Source organism: Cynocephalus volans, chromosome 17 (genome assembly GCF_027409185.1).
Source record: "Cynocephalus volans isolate mCynVol1 chromosome 17, mCynVol1.pri, whole genome shotgun sequence".
Taxonomy (NCBI): domain Eukaryota; kingdom Metazoa; phylum Chordata; class Mammalia; order Dermoptera; family Cynocephalidae; genus Cynocephalus; species Cynocephalus volans.
Window position 1 is genome coordinate 16,363,487 of NC_084476.1, and position 14,902 is coordinate 16,378,388.

The 14,902-nt window shown below is 39.4% G+C and overlaps 1 protein-coding gene across 2 annotated transcripts in view; it reads left to right on the forward strand.

Moving 5' to 3' along the window:
- Nucleotides 1-14,037, forward strand: part of LOC134365767 (complement C5) — a 108,574-nt gene extending 94,537 nt beyond the window's left edge. For both annotated transcript variants that reach the window (XM_063082037.1, XM_063082038.1), the window contains exons 37-41: nucleotides 114-197; nucleotides 1,099-1,188; nucleotides 10,661-10,744; nucleotides 13,210-13,348; nucleotides 13,899-14,037. In XM_063082037.1, coding sequence (XP_062938107.1) covers nucleotides 114-197; nucleotides 1,099-1,188; nucleotides 10,661-10,744; nucleotides 13,210-13,348; nucleotides 13,899-14,037 — 536 coding nt within the window. The remainder of the gene's footprint in view (nucleotides 1-113; nucleotides 198-1,098; nucleotides 1,189-10,660; nucleotides 10,745-13,209; nucleotides 13,349-13,898) is intronic.
- Nucleotides 14,038-14,902: the final 865 nt, after the last annotated feature.

Sequence of the window (14,902 nt, forward strand, 5' to 3'; positions counted from 1 at the left end):
AAAGAAAGGTTTGGAGCAGTGATCTCTGAGGCCCCGTGTGAGGATCACCGATCAGTAGGTGTGCTGTGTTATCAATCAAGCCACATCTCTTAACCATGCTTTTATCGCCGCAGATAAACAGTGCACCATGTTTTATAGCACTTCTCCTACTGAACTTGACAAAGTCTGTGAAGGGACGGTGTGCAAGTGTGTAGAAGGTAAACTTCATTTAACATGTTTAGGCTGCATGCTTGTTTAAAGCAGTCACTCGAAACCTGGGGTTAGTCTGGGGAAGGCTGTTTGGCAAACTGTTGTTTTTCAGCAGTAGAAATTTAACCTCAGCTGATTGAAGCTAATGATTTCTTGAGCATCGTAAAGCTATTTCTCCACAACGCCTGAACGACCTTATGGTCCACACTGTACAGGGGCTGAGGCACACCATCCAGTGGTTGTTGGGTAACATGATGTGAAATTTTTACTTTCACCTGGTCTTTTTTACGTAATAGGACCGCAACCCAAGAGAACAGAGGCTCATGATTGGGCCACTAGCTTCTCTTTCTTACCCTTCCTATTTAATGAAATTCTGTTTATTGTCCAGTTTTATTTAGTCTTTTGTAAATCAAAGACAGCCTTCTCGGCCAAGAAAAAGGTCCAGAACTCACCAATAATCAACGACTGGCTCCATGAGGTTCTGGGTTGGTTTTCATTGTGTTTCTTTCAAAGTCCTTAACAACTACACATTTCCTAGGTACTTATTGTACCATCTGTAAGTAAGTCAAATTATCATTTTGGTTCCTTCAAGGGACTTTTGATTATACTCAAAGTGGAAACATTTGCCTCCTTTCTTCAAGGGAAGCATATACATTTCTTAAGTGCTGAATGCGGAATGACCATCCATTCTAAGAATGTCCTATGTTCAAGATTTTTTGTTTGTTTTGTTTTGTTGTATTATATACTGTTTTACTTTATGGAAGAGAAGAAAATAGACAAGTCTCCAGGAATCTGACATCTGTAATATTATATTAGATTATTTCAGGGCTCACAGGAAACTATGTTTACTTCCAAAGAGAGTGTCTTCTTTACATTAATCTAACTTTCACCATTTTTCACAAAATTCAGCTGACTGTGGGCAAATGCAGGAAGAATTGGATCTGACAATTTCTGGAGATACTAGAAAAGAAACAGCATGTAAACCAGAGGTAGCATATGGTAAGTTCAAAAGTTCAATATAGTTCCTTTAAACAAGAAATTTTATGAATACATGATCGGTTAGAAAGATCAAAAGCCATACATAGTGATTACATGGATATAGCATTCCACGTGTTCACATGAAGGAAAATGCCATCAATTTTCAGCATTAACATGCAGTTATTTATTCTTCAGCAAAGAAATGTGACTTTCATTTAAAATAATATAAGTGACGTGCACACCCAGCCTAGACACTTTACTGTAATAGATCCTTTTGAATTGCAGGCACTAAAACATATTCCAAGGGAACTTTTGAGAAGCCACAGACGTATAAGATTTCAGTTTTGTTTTCTTCCAGTTGATAGAGCAGAGACAGAGGCAAAGGTGGTTTTCTAAAAATCTCTTCAAGGTAAAAATATAAATACTAAATGCTTTTTAGTATATGCAGAATTGCAATTCATGTTTGAGACTCCGGTTCAAAAGAGGGATCGCCTTCTGGTTTTCCAGCATTCAGAGGTAAATCAATGCCCAAGTACAGCTTAGGCTTGTCTCAAGTTCCTGATGGAATCTGCTCCTTTGTTTTCTATCCATAGTTTCTGATGTTTATTTCTGGCTCTTTTTTTTTTTTTTTTTCTTTTTTTGGAGAGAAAGAGGGAGCATATTGTATACTCTCTCAAATATTTTTTTGAAAATTGGAAGGTTGTTATTTATTTATTTATTTATTTTTATTTATTTATTCTAACTTTTATTTTGTCGATATACATTGTGGTTGATTATTGCTCCCCATCACCAAAAACCTCCCTCCCTCCTCCCTCTCCTCCCTCCCCCCCAACAATGTCCTTTCTGTTTGCTTGTCATATCAACTTCAAGTAATTGTGGTTGTTATATCTTCTTCCCCCCCCATCCCCCGGTTTTGTGTGTGTATGTGTGTGTGTGTGTGTGTGAATTTATATATTAATTTTTAGCTCCCACCAATAAGGGAGAACATGTGGTATTTCTCTTTCTGTGCCTGACTAGTTTCAATTAATATAATTCTCTCAAGGTCCATCCATGTTGTTGCAAATGGCACTATTTCATTTGTTTTTATAGCTGAGTAGTATTCCATTGTGTAGATGTACCACATTTTCCGTATCCACTCATCCAATGATGGACATTTGGGCTGGTTCCAACTCTTGGCTATTGTAAAGAGTGCTGCGATGAACATTGGGGAACGGGTGTACCTTCAACTTGATGATTTCCATTCCTCTGGGTATATTCCCAACAGTGGGATAGCTGGGTCATATGGTAGATCTATCTGCAATTGTTTGAGGAACCTCCATACCATTTTCCATAGAGGCTGCACCATTTTGCAGTCCCACCAACAATGTATGAGAGTTCCTTTTTCTCCGCAACCTCGCCAGCATTTATTGTTCAGAGTCTTTTGGATTTTAGCCATCCTAACTGGGGTTAGATGGTATCTCAGTGTGGTTTTGATTTGCATTTCCCGGATGCTGAGTGATGTTGAGCATTTTTTTCATATGTCTGTTGGCCATTTGTATATCTTCCTTAGAGAAATGCCTACTTAGCTCTTTTGCCCATTTTTTAATTGGGTTGCTTGTTTTCTTCTTGTAAAGTTGTTTGAGTTCCCTATATATTCTGGATATTAATCCTTTGTCAGATGTATATTTTGCAAATATTTTCTCCCACTCTGTTGGTTGTCTTTTAACTCTGTGAATTGTTTCTTTTGCTGTGCAGAAGCTTTTTAGTTTGATATAATCCCATTTGTTTATTTTTCCTTTGCTTGCCTGTGCTTTTGGGGTCGTAATCATGAAGTCTGTGCCGAGTCCTATTTCCTGAAGTGTTTCTCCTATGTTTTCTTTAAGAAGTTTTATTGTTTCAGGGTGTATATTTAAATCCTTAATCCATTTTGAGTTGATTTTAGTATACGGTGAGAGGTATGGATCTAGTTTCATTCTCCTGCATATGGATATCCACTTATCCCAGCACCATTTGCTGAAGAGGCAGTCCCTTCCCCAGTGAATAGGCTTGGAGCCTTTCTCAAAGATCAGATGGAAGTAAGTGTGTGGGTTGATTTCTGGATTCTCTCTTCTATTCTATTGGTCAGTGTGTCTGTTTTTATGCCAGAACCATACTGTTTTGGTTATTATAGCTTTGTAGTATAGCTTAAAGTCGGGAAGTGTTATGCCTCCAGCTTTATTTTTTTTGGTCAGCATTGCTTTGGCTATGTGTGGTCTTTTATTATTCCATATAAATGTCTGGATAGTTCTTTCCATTTCTGATAAAAGTGTCTTTGGAATTTTGATGGGGATTGCGTTGAATTTGTATATCACTTTTGGTAGTATGGACATTTTCACTATGTTGATTCTTCCAATCCAAGAACATGGGATATCTTTCCATCTTCTTGTATCCTCTCTAATTTCCCTTAGCAATGGTTTGTAGTTCTCATTATATAGATTTTTCACATCCTTGGTTAACTCAATTCCTAAGTATTTTATTTTTTTTGGTGGCTATTGTAAACGGGCAGGCTTTCTTAATTTCTCGTTCTGCATGTTCACTATTGGAGAAAAGAAATGCTACTGATTTTTGTGTGTTGATTTTGTATCCTGCTACTGTGCTGAAATCATTTATCAATTCCAAGAGTTTTTCTGTAGAGGTTTTAGGCTGTTCGATATATAGGATCATGTCATCTGCAAACAGGGACAGTTTGACTTCATCTTTTCCAATCTGGATGCCCTTTATTTCCTTCTCTTCTCTGATTGATCTGGCTAGTACTTCCAACACTATGTTGAATAGGAGTGGTGAGAGTGGGCATCCTTGTCTAGTTCCTGTTCTTAAAGGAAAAGCTTTCAGCTTTTCCCCATTCAGGATGATATTGGCAGTGGGTTTGTCATATATGGCTTTAATTATGTTGAGATACTTTCCCTCTATACCTAACTTATAGAGGGTCTTTGTCATGAATGAGTGCTGAATTTTATCAATGCTTTTTCAGCATCTATAGAGATGATCATATGGTCCTTCTGTTTGACTTTATTAATATGGTGTATCACATTTATTGATTTGCGTATGTTGAACCAACCTTGCATCCCTGGGATGAATCCCACTTGATCATGGTGAATAATTTTACGTATGTGTTGCTGTATTCTGTTTGCTAGTATTTTAGTGAGGATTTTTGCATCTATATTCATCAAGGATATCGGCCTGTAGTTTTCTTTTTTGGTTATATCTTTACCTGGTTTTGGTATCAGGATGATGTTTCTTCATAGAATGAGTTTGGGAGATTTGCGTCTGTTTCAATCTTTTGGAACAGTTTGTAAAGATTCAGTGGCAATTCCTCTTTGAATGTTTGGTAAAATTCTGCTGTGAATCCATCTGGTCCTGGGCTTTTCTTTGTTGGGAGCCTTCTGATAACAGCTTCAATCTCCTTTATTGTTATTGGTCTGTTCAAATTTTCTACGTCTTCATGGTTCAGTTTTGGGAGCTTGTGTGTGTCCAGAAATGTATCCATTTCCTCCAGATTTTCAAATTTGTTGGCGTATAGTTGTTTATAGTAGTCTCGAATGATTCCTTGTATTTCAGAGGAATCAGTTGTAATATGGCCTTTTTCATTTGTAATTTTTGTTATTTGAATCTTCTCTCTCCTTTTTTTTGTTAGCCATGCTAATGGTTTGTCAATTTTATTTATCTTTTCAAAAAACCAACTTTTTGATTCATTGATCTTTTGTATTGTTTTTTGGGTTTCAATTTCATTCAGTTCTGCTCTGATCTTAATGATTTCTTTCCGTCTGCTAACTTTAGGTTTGGATTGTTCTTGTTTTTCTAGTTCTTTAAGGGGAAGTGTTAGGTTGTTCACTTGCCATCTTTCCATTCTTCTGAAGTGAGCGTTTAATGCAATAAATTTTCCCCTCAATACTGCTTTTGCAGTATCCCACAGGTTTTGGTATGATGTATCATTGTTTTCATTAGTTTCAATAAATTTTTTGATTTCCTGCTCGATTTCTTCTTGGACCCCTATGTCATTAAGTAGAATGCTGTTTAATTTCCATGTGTTTGTATAGTTTCCAGAGTTTCGTTTGTTATTAATTTCTAGTTTTAATCCATTGTGGTCTGAGCAAATACATGGGATAATTCCAATTTTTTTGAATTTATTGAGACTTGATTTGTGACCTAATATGTGATCTATCCTGGAGAATGATCCATGTGCTGATGAGAAGAATGAATATTCTGAGGCTGTTGGATGGAATGTTCTGTAGATATCTGCCAATTCCAATTGGTCTACAGTATTGTTTAGATCTTGTGTTTCTCTACTGATTCTTTGCCTAGATGATCTGTCTATTATTGACAGTGGGGTGTTCAGGTCCCTTCTATTATGGTATTAATGTCTATTTCCTTCTTTAGGTCTAATAGAGTTTGTTTTATAAATCTGGCTGCTCCAACATTCGGTGCGTACATATTTATGATTGTTATGTCTTCTTGATGCATCAGTCCTTTTATCATTAAGTAGTGTCCCTCATTGTCTCTTTTTATGGTTTTTAGTTTAAAGTCTATTTTGTCCGATATAAAAATAGCTACTCCAGCTCGTTTTTCTTTTCTGTTTGCATGGTAAATCTTTTTCCATCCTTTCACTCTTAGTCTATGTGAATCTTTATGGGTTAGGTGGTCTCTTGAAGGCAGCATATAGTTGGGTCCCCCTTTTTAATCCAGTCAACCAGTCTGTGTCTTTTGATTGGGGAATTTAAGCCTTTTACATTAAGAGTTGTTATTGAAAGGTGTTGATTTATTCCTAGCATTTTATTGGTTGTTTGGTTGTCTTAGGTGTCTTTTGTTCCTTGCTTTCTGATTTACTGTTTGGTTTCTGTGTTTGTTGGTTCCTTACGTTGTAGATAGTGTTTTTGTTTGCTTGTTTTCTCTTCATGAATGCCATTTTTATTATACTAGTGGGTATTGATTTTTCTTGGGTTTTTATGGCAGTGGTAGTTATTTTTCAGGAACCAAACCCAGTACTCCCTTGAGGATTTCTTGTAAGGGTGGTCGTGTGGTAGTGAACTCCCGCAGTTTTTTTTTGTCTGAGAAATAGACTATTTGCCCTTCATTTCGGAAGGATAGCCTTGCAGGGTAGAGTATTCTTGGCTGGCAATCTTTGTCTTTTAGGATTTTGAATATATCATCCCATTACTTTCTAGCTTTTAGGGTTTGTGATGAAAAGTCTGATGTTAGCCTGATTGGGGCTCCCTTATAGGTGATTTGACGCTTCTCTCTTGCAGCTTTTAAGATTCTCTCTTTGTCTCTGAGTTTTGCCAATTTGACTATAACATGTCTTGGAGAGAGCCTTTTTGGGTTGAATACGTTTGGAGATCGTTGAGCTTCCTGGATCTGAAGATCTGTGATTTTTCCTATATCTGGGAAGTTTTCTGCCACTATTTTGTTGAATATGTTTTCAATGCAATCTCCATTTTCCTCCCCTTCTGTGATACCCATGACTCGGATATTTGAGCGCTTAGTGTTGTCTGATATCTCTCTCAGATTTTCTTCAATGTCTTTGATTCTTTTTTCTTTTTTCTTTTTTCTTTTCTTTTCTTTTTTTTTTTTTTTGTCTGCTTATGTTATTTCAAACAGCCCATCTTCAAGTTCAGAGGTTCTCTCTTCAACTTCGAGAAGCCTCCTGGTTAAACTCTCCATTGTCTTTTTTATTTTGCTGAATAACTTCTTCAGTTCAGCAAGTTCTGCTACATTTTTTTTCAGGACATTGATTTCCTTGTACATTTCCTCTTTCACGTCCTGTATACTTTTCCTCGTTTCATCATGATGTCTAGCTGAGTTTTCTTGTATCTCATTCAGTTTCCTTAGAATTATCACTCGAAATTCCTTGTCAATCATTTCAAGAGCTTCTTGTTCTATAGGATCTAGAGTTTGAGATTTATTAACTTTTGGTGGTGTACTTTCTTGATTTTTTGTATTTCTGGTATCTTTTTTTTGATGTTTATTCATTGTGGCAGGGGGTTTCACAGTCCACCAGTTTGAGACTATTGACTAACTACAATGTTGCTGTGGTTGCCAAATTGGTATGGCTACCTCCGTGACTGCTCAGTTGGCCTCTAGTGCCTTGTGTGTATGGTTGCCTCGGGTCTTGGGCCTCTCCGGGGAGCCACCTCTCTGGTCAGCTTGGACTCTGCTGGGCTGCTGGATCACGGGGCGGTATGGCAGGGTGTGTGGTCTCTGCTGAGCTTCCACTTCCACTTCCCGTGCAGGACTTCTCCCTGTTCCGTGTGCTCTGGCCCGGGCTATTGGATCACGCAGTGGCAACCCCACAGGGTGTGTGGTTTCTGTCGAATCTCCGCCTCCCTAGCCGGACGTCTCCCCGCTCTGTGTGCACTGGGCTGGGCTGAGACATGTCTTCTGCAGCCCTTGTCTATCAGCTGGGCCTTCAAGAACCTGCTCAGCACCGCCTCGCCCAGGAAGTCTACCAGGTTTCTGCTAGGCGCAGACGACCGGTCGCTCTGGGTGCCTTTTTTGCACTGTGTAGATCTTTCTCAGGACTTATCACCTTCCTCCTGGTATCGTGGTTATTTGTGTACTTGTCTTATCTCCCTCACCAGAGTGTGAACTCCTTGGGGGAGGAGCCTGCAGCACACGGTTCACCTTTGAATCCCTCCGGTGTGGACCGAGTCCAGTGCCTGCCTGCAGTCAGTTCTCTGGCAGGTCCAAGTGAACTTGGGAACTCTCCGACCACACTATTCCTAACCAGAAATCGGTTAGGCGTTTTTCTGAACTGGTGGCCGCAGAGATGGTATCTGCCTCCCAGTAATGGGAAGTTTACCGGGGGCCAGAGCCCAGGGTGCGGTGGAGTGACAGTCGGCCCAGCCCTTACTTCCTTGCCCTCCCGACACTGGCTAGGGACGCCCCAGGCCACCAGCCCCGCCAGAGAACCACGGAGGGAGTTGGAGGGGAGACGGCCACAGGAAGCCCCACGCCAGGGCAAGCAAGTGGGAAGGCTCAGTGAGGAGCCGAGCCGGGCGAGGTGGACAGGCTTAGCCGAGCTGGGCCAGAGCCTCCACCACCTGAGAAAATGGAGGCAGCCCCTGGTGCCAGTGAGTGGCCCAGAGAGGCAGGCGCAAGCCAGGTGGGCGTCCGCCCCCCGAGCAGGGCCAGGCCGGGGGTCACTCACAGTGCTGTGCCAGGTCGGGCGGCTACCTCTTTGCCTCTGCGTCGTCACCGTCCCCGTTCTCGGCCGCCGCCGCCTCAGGCTGCTCACTTGGTCCCGCAGCGGGGCTCGGGTGCTCCCAGGAATCTTCTTTTATGCCGACCTGAAACCTCGAATCCTGAATAGGGCAGCTGGCCGCCTTCAGCGTGGCCCCGGCCTCCGGGATCCTGGCAGCGTCAACAGCAGCCCTGGCGCCGTGTTCCCTGTTTAGAGACTCACTTTTGCAGCTAAGAAACAATTCTTTTCCTGCTGCATACTTCAAAGCTGATGCCTGTAAACGAGGCAGCCTCTCCTGCCGAGGGCAAAGTGGCAGTCAGCCCCCACGACCGGCCACCAGCAGCGGTCCTCCCTTAAGAGACGGCAAGGGGAAGGTCCACAAGTTTCCTGGCTGCCTAAGTCCCATTGGCCACCTTTTCCACCTCAGCTACTCCGTGCCAACCGCCGCAGCCACCGCCATCTTAGGATCAACTCTCCAAATCGGAAGGGTGTTATTTATAAATAAAACATAAGTACAGCTTATTTGACACTTTGTGTTTACCATCTGCTTTCATAGGCAGTTTCTCATTGAAGTTCCATAAGAACTCTTTGAGGTAACAGAGGATTCTCACTATTTTACCAGTGAAGAAGCCGAGGCTCAGAAAGACTAAATTATTTGCTCAAGGCCATGCAGGAAGTAAGCAGTAGAAGAAGGATGCATCCTGGTCTCCAGCATTATTTCCATCATAGTCTACTGAACTCTCTTAACGGAAATAAAGCCATCAAAATGAATTTTGTGTGGTTTATATTATTTCTTTTCTTTGAATTAATTTTGATTAAAAAAAAAAAGCTAAAAAGCTGCCCAACTCAGCCAAGAACCACTGCAATTTTAAAAATGCATCAACATTTGAAGAAAATACTATATGTATTATCTTTTTAATTCCATTTTCCATGAACTTTTTGAAGTACCCTTGTATCGTTTTAACAAATAAAGATTTCACTAAATTATTTCTTCTTTCCATTTTAGAACTATTTTAACTCTGAAATATCAGAAATGTATTTTAACATAGAGAATAAATGCAATCTGGATTTATTGTATTACTTTCAAGAGAAGACTTAGCTGGCTTTTTCTGGAGACTACAGGCTGTTGTTACTGGAATAACAGAATAGAAAAAAAATAGTTCTCTCTCTCTCTACTCATGCCCACATAGTCCATGTCCACCATAAAGACTTAAGAATCTGAAATTCAGGACATTTTTAATCCATTTTAAGCCACTAATTTACACAGGCTTTGGTTTTGCCATGATGAGTTTACCCATCTGTCTATCGATCGATCAGTTATCTATCATTCTATATCTGGGATAGACTTATAGTCTGGAAAGATTGCAAAAATGAACAAACCATCTTAGTTTGGGTCTAGGTCTCTGTGTTACACGGGGGTAAGAGAAAGCTGCTTTCATATTGCTGAATAAGAGGCATTTGATGGAGTTGCTTCGAGAAAGTATAAAAGTCCAATTACGTTATTTTCAATATGGGATTTCCTCTTTCCCCCTTTTTTGGGCAGTGAAGAAAGCCTTTAAATTAAAAAAGAGAGAACAAACCTTTCAGATCATTCATTTCAACCCCATCAAAAGCGAAAATAAGAGGGATCTTTTCTGAGGCCACATAGAAGAGATGGGTCCCTTCAAGCTGGTCATTCCAGAGCTGAGGTCAACACACAGTGCATCAAACACTGATACCCAAATGAATAGAAGACAGGATTGGGGGTGGCTTATGACCTTGTTGCCAGTCCAAGCAAAGATAAATGAAAAAACAGAATGTTATTAAAAACCAAAGATCAAAGCCAGTGGAGCTGTATGAGGAAGCAAAGAAAAGAAACAAGGAAGCTCACATGGTAGGCCTGAATGACAGAGAAAAGGCCCCTCTGTGGCCATGCAGAGGAGAGGGAAGGGGCTCTTCAAAGGATGTTCAGGGCATCACTCCACTAATCTTAAAGGATCAGCATCTGAACTTTACATCTCACAAAGGTTTATCTTGTTTCTGTTTGTTTTATGTGCTTCTGTTATTTAATTTAATATGGCTTTTATCCTAATCAACCTGTTCTGTAACAGTGGCCAGGGCTAATGATTCTAATAGATGGAGAGATTGATTAAGACTGAGGGGATTTGGGAAGCCTTCTTGGAAGAAATAAGATTTACCTCAGGGTGTCCATAATAGCCTGCTGTGCTTCATTTCTCATTTGCTTGACAAATTCTGGCTTCTATTGGACACGGCATTAGTGGTATTAAGCCTGAATTGTTTCATTTTGTTTTTTACCAGCTTATAAAGTTAGCATCACATCCATCACTAAAGAAAATGTCTTTGTCAAGTACACTGCAACTCTTCTGGATATCTACAAAACTGGTGAGAAATCATTCAGTCTTCTTTTATTCAACAAACATTTGTACTTACTGTGTGCCAGGTATTATATGAGTATTAGACACAGAGCATACAACTTGACTAAGTCAGCCAGGGTTCCTGCCTTCATAAAGCTTGTATTCCACTTGGGGAGACACAGCTAATAAAGGTGTTCATACAGACACCTCTCATTGAATCCTTTTTCCTCACACCTCAGCCAGACAGTTTGATAAGTTGTTCAGGTCCTCCCAGTACCTTGAGATCAACCGAAACCATAGGCCATCTTCAGAGTCTTCAACTTTTCATTTTAAGTTATTTAAAACACTTTTTCAATGAACTAGTTGTTTTATTCAATGACGATTAAAATTTATCTTATTACCTTATTTTTATCTTCCAAAAAGTCGTTTTCTCATTTCAGTAGATAGAAATTTTGCAATAAGTAGGACCATAAATCTAAATTGCAATAATGTCTATATTGATATTTTTTTCTTTTGGAATTTTATGAAGCATTGTAACTCTGAAAATGCTTGATTGTTTTTAACCATACTCAAGTTAAAAATTCTAATAATACTTTCCAAATTTTTTTGTTTTATCAACACTCTGATAAAATTTTTTTCTAGTCTTTGTTATTTTAAATGTTTCACTGTATGAAACTGACTTATGTTGTTATTTTTTTTTCCTCATTGATGTTCACAATTTTTTTATTTGAACCCCGACTGCTATTCTGATGAAATGGGCAAGAGTTTAACACTTTGATCTTCCCATAGTCCAACTTTAGAGCACTGTTTGCATCCATCATTTACACCACAAGCAATAACAAGCCATTCCCTTTTTTACTGAAATAATAAAGTGCTTTTCATCCTGGAAATACAAATTATTTGTTTTAATTTGTGCTGATTCTTGCATAGTATCAAAAGACATTCCAGACTGTTCTGAATCTTGCACAGCATCAGATGATTCCCAAGCTGCAGTTCTCATCAGTATCATTTCTTCTTTGTTCTCTGGTAAATTTGCAAGATTAATTTTTATTATATTTAAAAGGAAATGTTAAGAAACTTTTGCATGCCTTATCTCCTCCTTCTGGATGTTCTTTTTAAATACTTATTATAAATTTTGAATTTATGTAAATATCAAAACACCACACACTACTTACATAAGAATTGCTGTACACTAACAATAAACCACTTAGAATCAAGGGCAAACCATGTAGTTTGAGGATAATAATAAATTGGTATTTCTCCTAAAGCACAGGGTGCTTAGAGTAGGTGAGAATATAGATGAAAAAAAGATTAGTGATTATTGAAGCTGGGGATAATGAGCTATTCTCTCTTCTTCTGAATGTGCTTGAAATTTTCCATAACAAAAAGTTTTTAAAATAATAAAGCCCCACACAGCCGCACCGTTTACTATGACAGGGGCTGAACTGGCAGATAGAGCTGGAGAGTTATCAGATGGTGTTGCTTTAAGAAGCCATGTCATTGGGACGGCCTAAGGAAATTAGCTTGAACTAATGCATGTACACTAGAATTTATATTACTAATGAAAGTTTACCATTTACACAGTTACTATTATATACTATTTACCAACAGGTTCAGAAGTTTTTCAGGATTTAACAATTAGCATGACTCTACCAGCGTCTAATATTGGATATCAGCTCTGAATATATAACAATGAATCAGACATAGTCCCTGCCTCATAAATTTCTAGTCTGGCTATGGAGACAGACATGTGGAGTGAAACATTGTGATAGAGATTCAGGTATAAAAGAAGTACAGGGGAAACAGAAAGATATGTGTGACAAAGAGCAATAAGGAATGTTTACTGGATACCATAAGAATTGAAGACAGGTTTAAAGATGGGTGAAATTCAGCAGGCCAACATGGCGAGGAAAGCATTCCAGATAGGGAACCAGCTTCTTGGCTACTTCTGAGTTCTTTTGGAGTCCCAAAGTTATTCTTAAAATTTTCCAAGTGTTTCACACCTTATACTTTTCCACAAGGTTGACCGTTGCCAGCTACCAAATATGTTTATATTTTGCTATACAACATATGGAGACTAACATTGTTCAACTATACAGAGGTTCTTTTAATTCTGAGTCTCCAAGAGTCATAATAGCAAGCATTAATATAGTTCTTACTATATTCTAAGCACTTTTCATATGTTAACCCATTTAATCACACAACAGTTCTACAAAGTAGGTTTTATCGTCGTGCCCGTTTTTTCACATAAGGGGTGTGCACGCTTATACAGAGAGCATAAATCACGTGCCCAGAGACACACACCAGAAAGTGGCTTCACTGGGATTAACCCAGACAGTCTGACTCCAGAGTCTGAAATCTTAACCATATGGATATTGCTGATCTCCAATAGCCATTAACCTCTCAGCAGCCATGAGGACCAGAAAGCTCGAGAGAGTTTATAATTGCGACATTAAAACATGAATGTGATAACCGTACCTGTGTGTCTCTCAGGGGAAGCCCTTGCTGAGAAAGGCTCTGAAATCACCTTCATTAAAAAAATGACCTGTACTAATGCTGACCTGGTAAAAGGAAGACAGTATTTAATTATGGGTAAAGAAGCCCTCCAGATAAAATACAATTTCAGTTTCAGGTAAGTCACCAATATTTGAGAGTCTCTGATCTTCCCTCCAAAACAGAGTATGATTTATTCTTAAATACACTATATGTTTCTTATGTACCCTGCTGTTAACCAGCAAACCATTATGAACGTAAATGAAATAATATGAATTTAAAACAAAGAATTATTTAAGACCATCGAGGCAGCTGAGAACTTAGCTGACTGATAAGCCATCTGAGTGAGTGCTTGTCCAACCTCCCCTCACCACCACACTGGCTCCCTTAAATATGTTCTCATATTTAAAGTGTTTAAATATGTATTTTGTTATCTTATTATTTTATTATATGATTTTATTATTTTTTTTAAAAAATAGACATTGAGATAGATGTCATTCCTGCTTTTAACAGTGGGAGCCCCAGGCAGCTTCAGAATCCTTCAAGGGTCTGTGAACCTTCCACAGCAAACCCCCTGACCCTTGGGGACCTGACCATGACTGGGCTTTTACAAAGGAAATCAAAGACCACTTTTCCCTACTGTGACCATCATCACAAACAAACACTTTGTTTTCATTTCTTCTTGGTAGGTACATCTACCCTTTAGATTCCTTGACCTGGATTGAATATTGGCCTACGGATACAGCGTGTCCATCATGTCAAGCGTTTTTAGCTAACTTAGATGCATTTGCTGAAGACATCTTTTTAAATGGCTGCGAAAATGCCTGAAGTCCAGCTGTATAGTTTTCACTCATGGACTCCTGCTGTTGAAGTTTCTTTCTTTTTTTTTTTTTTTTCTTTCTTTCTTTCTTCTTTTTTTAACATTCACAGCTCGTCTTATTTGGAAAACTCACTCTACCTAGAATTAGTGGCATTTGCTTTTATTAGAGAAGGATTTTAAGAGCTGTAACTTTCTGAAATAACATGGCCTTGGGGGGGCATGAAGACAGATACTCCAAGGTTATTGGACACCAGGAGCAATAAATTGGAAAACCTCCTAAAACCTACCACTCAGGAATGTTTGCTGGGGCCGAAAGAATAGCCTCATTGAAATAGAGTATCTTATAAAAACACGGCCTTTGCTTGAAAGAAAATACTAAGGAACAGAAAATTGATCATTAAAGCCTGACTTTGCTTTCAAAATGTGTTTAAAAGCATGTTATTTGATGCTAGGTCAGCTTTGACCACACAGACAGGCAGATTGAGAGAGGTGGAGAGAGGCGGCAGCAGAGAACCTAACCCCGAGAAGGCCTCACCTCCGAGCCCGCAGCAAACTGAGCAGGAGGGAGACTTAGTGTCTGCCCTTCTCTCCTCCTGTTGCCCTCTCCATAGCCCAGATGGGAGGTCCCTCGACTCTTTTCCCCTTCCTCCCAGCACACACTCATTTCCCCAGGAACTTGCTCTTGCCAATAATTGCTCTACCAGAAGGCAGGCCCCCATGCAGAAACCTGGTGAAAAGAAACTGAGCAGGAGTCAGGAGACTTTTGTTCTAGCCCTGACCAGTTTCTATTTGAGCCTCAGTCTGAGCTTCATAAAAGTAGATTCATAACAGGAGGTTAATTTTTAAGTGACATTTTGCAGCACTTTAGATCTT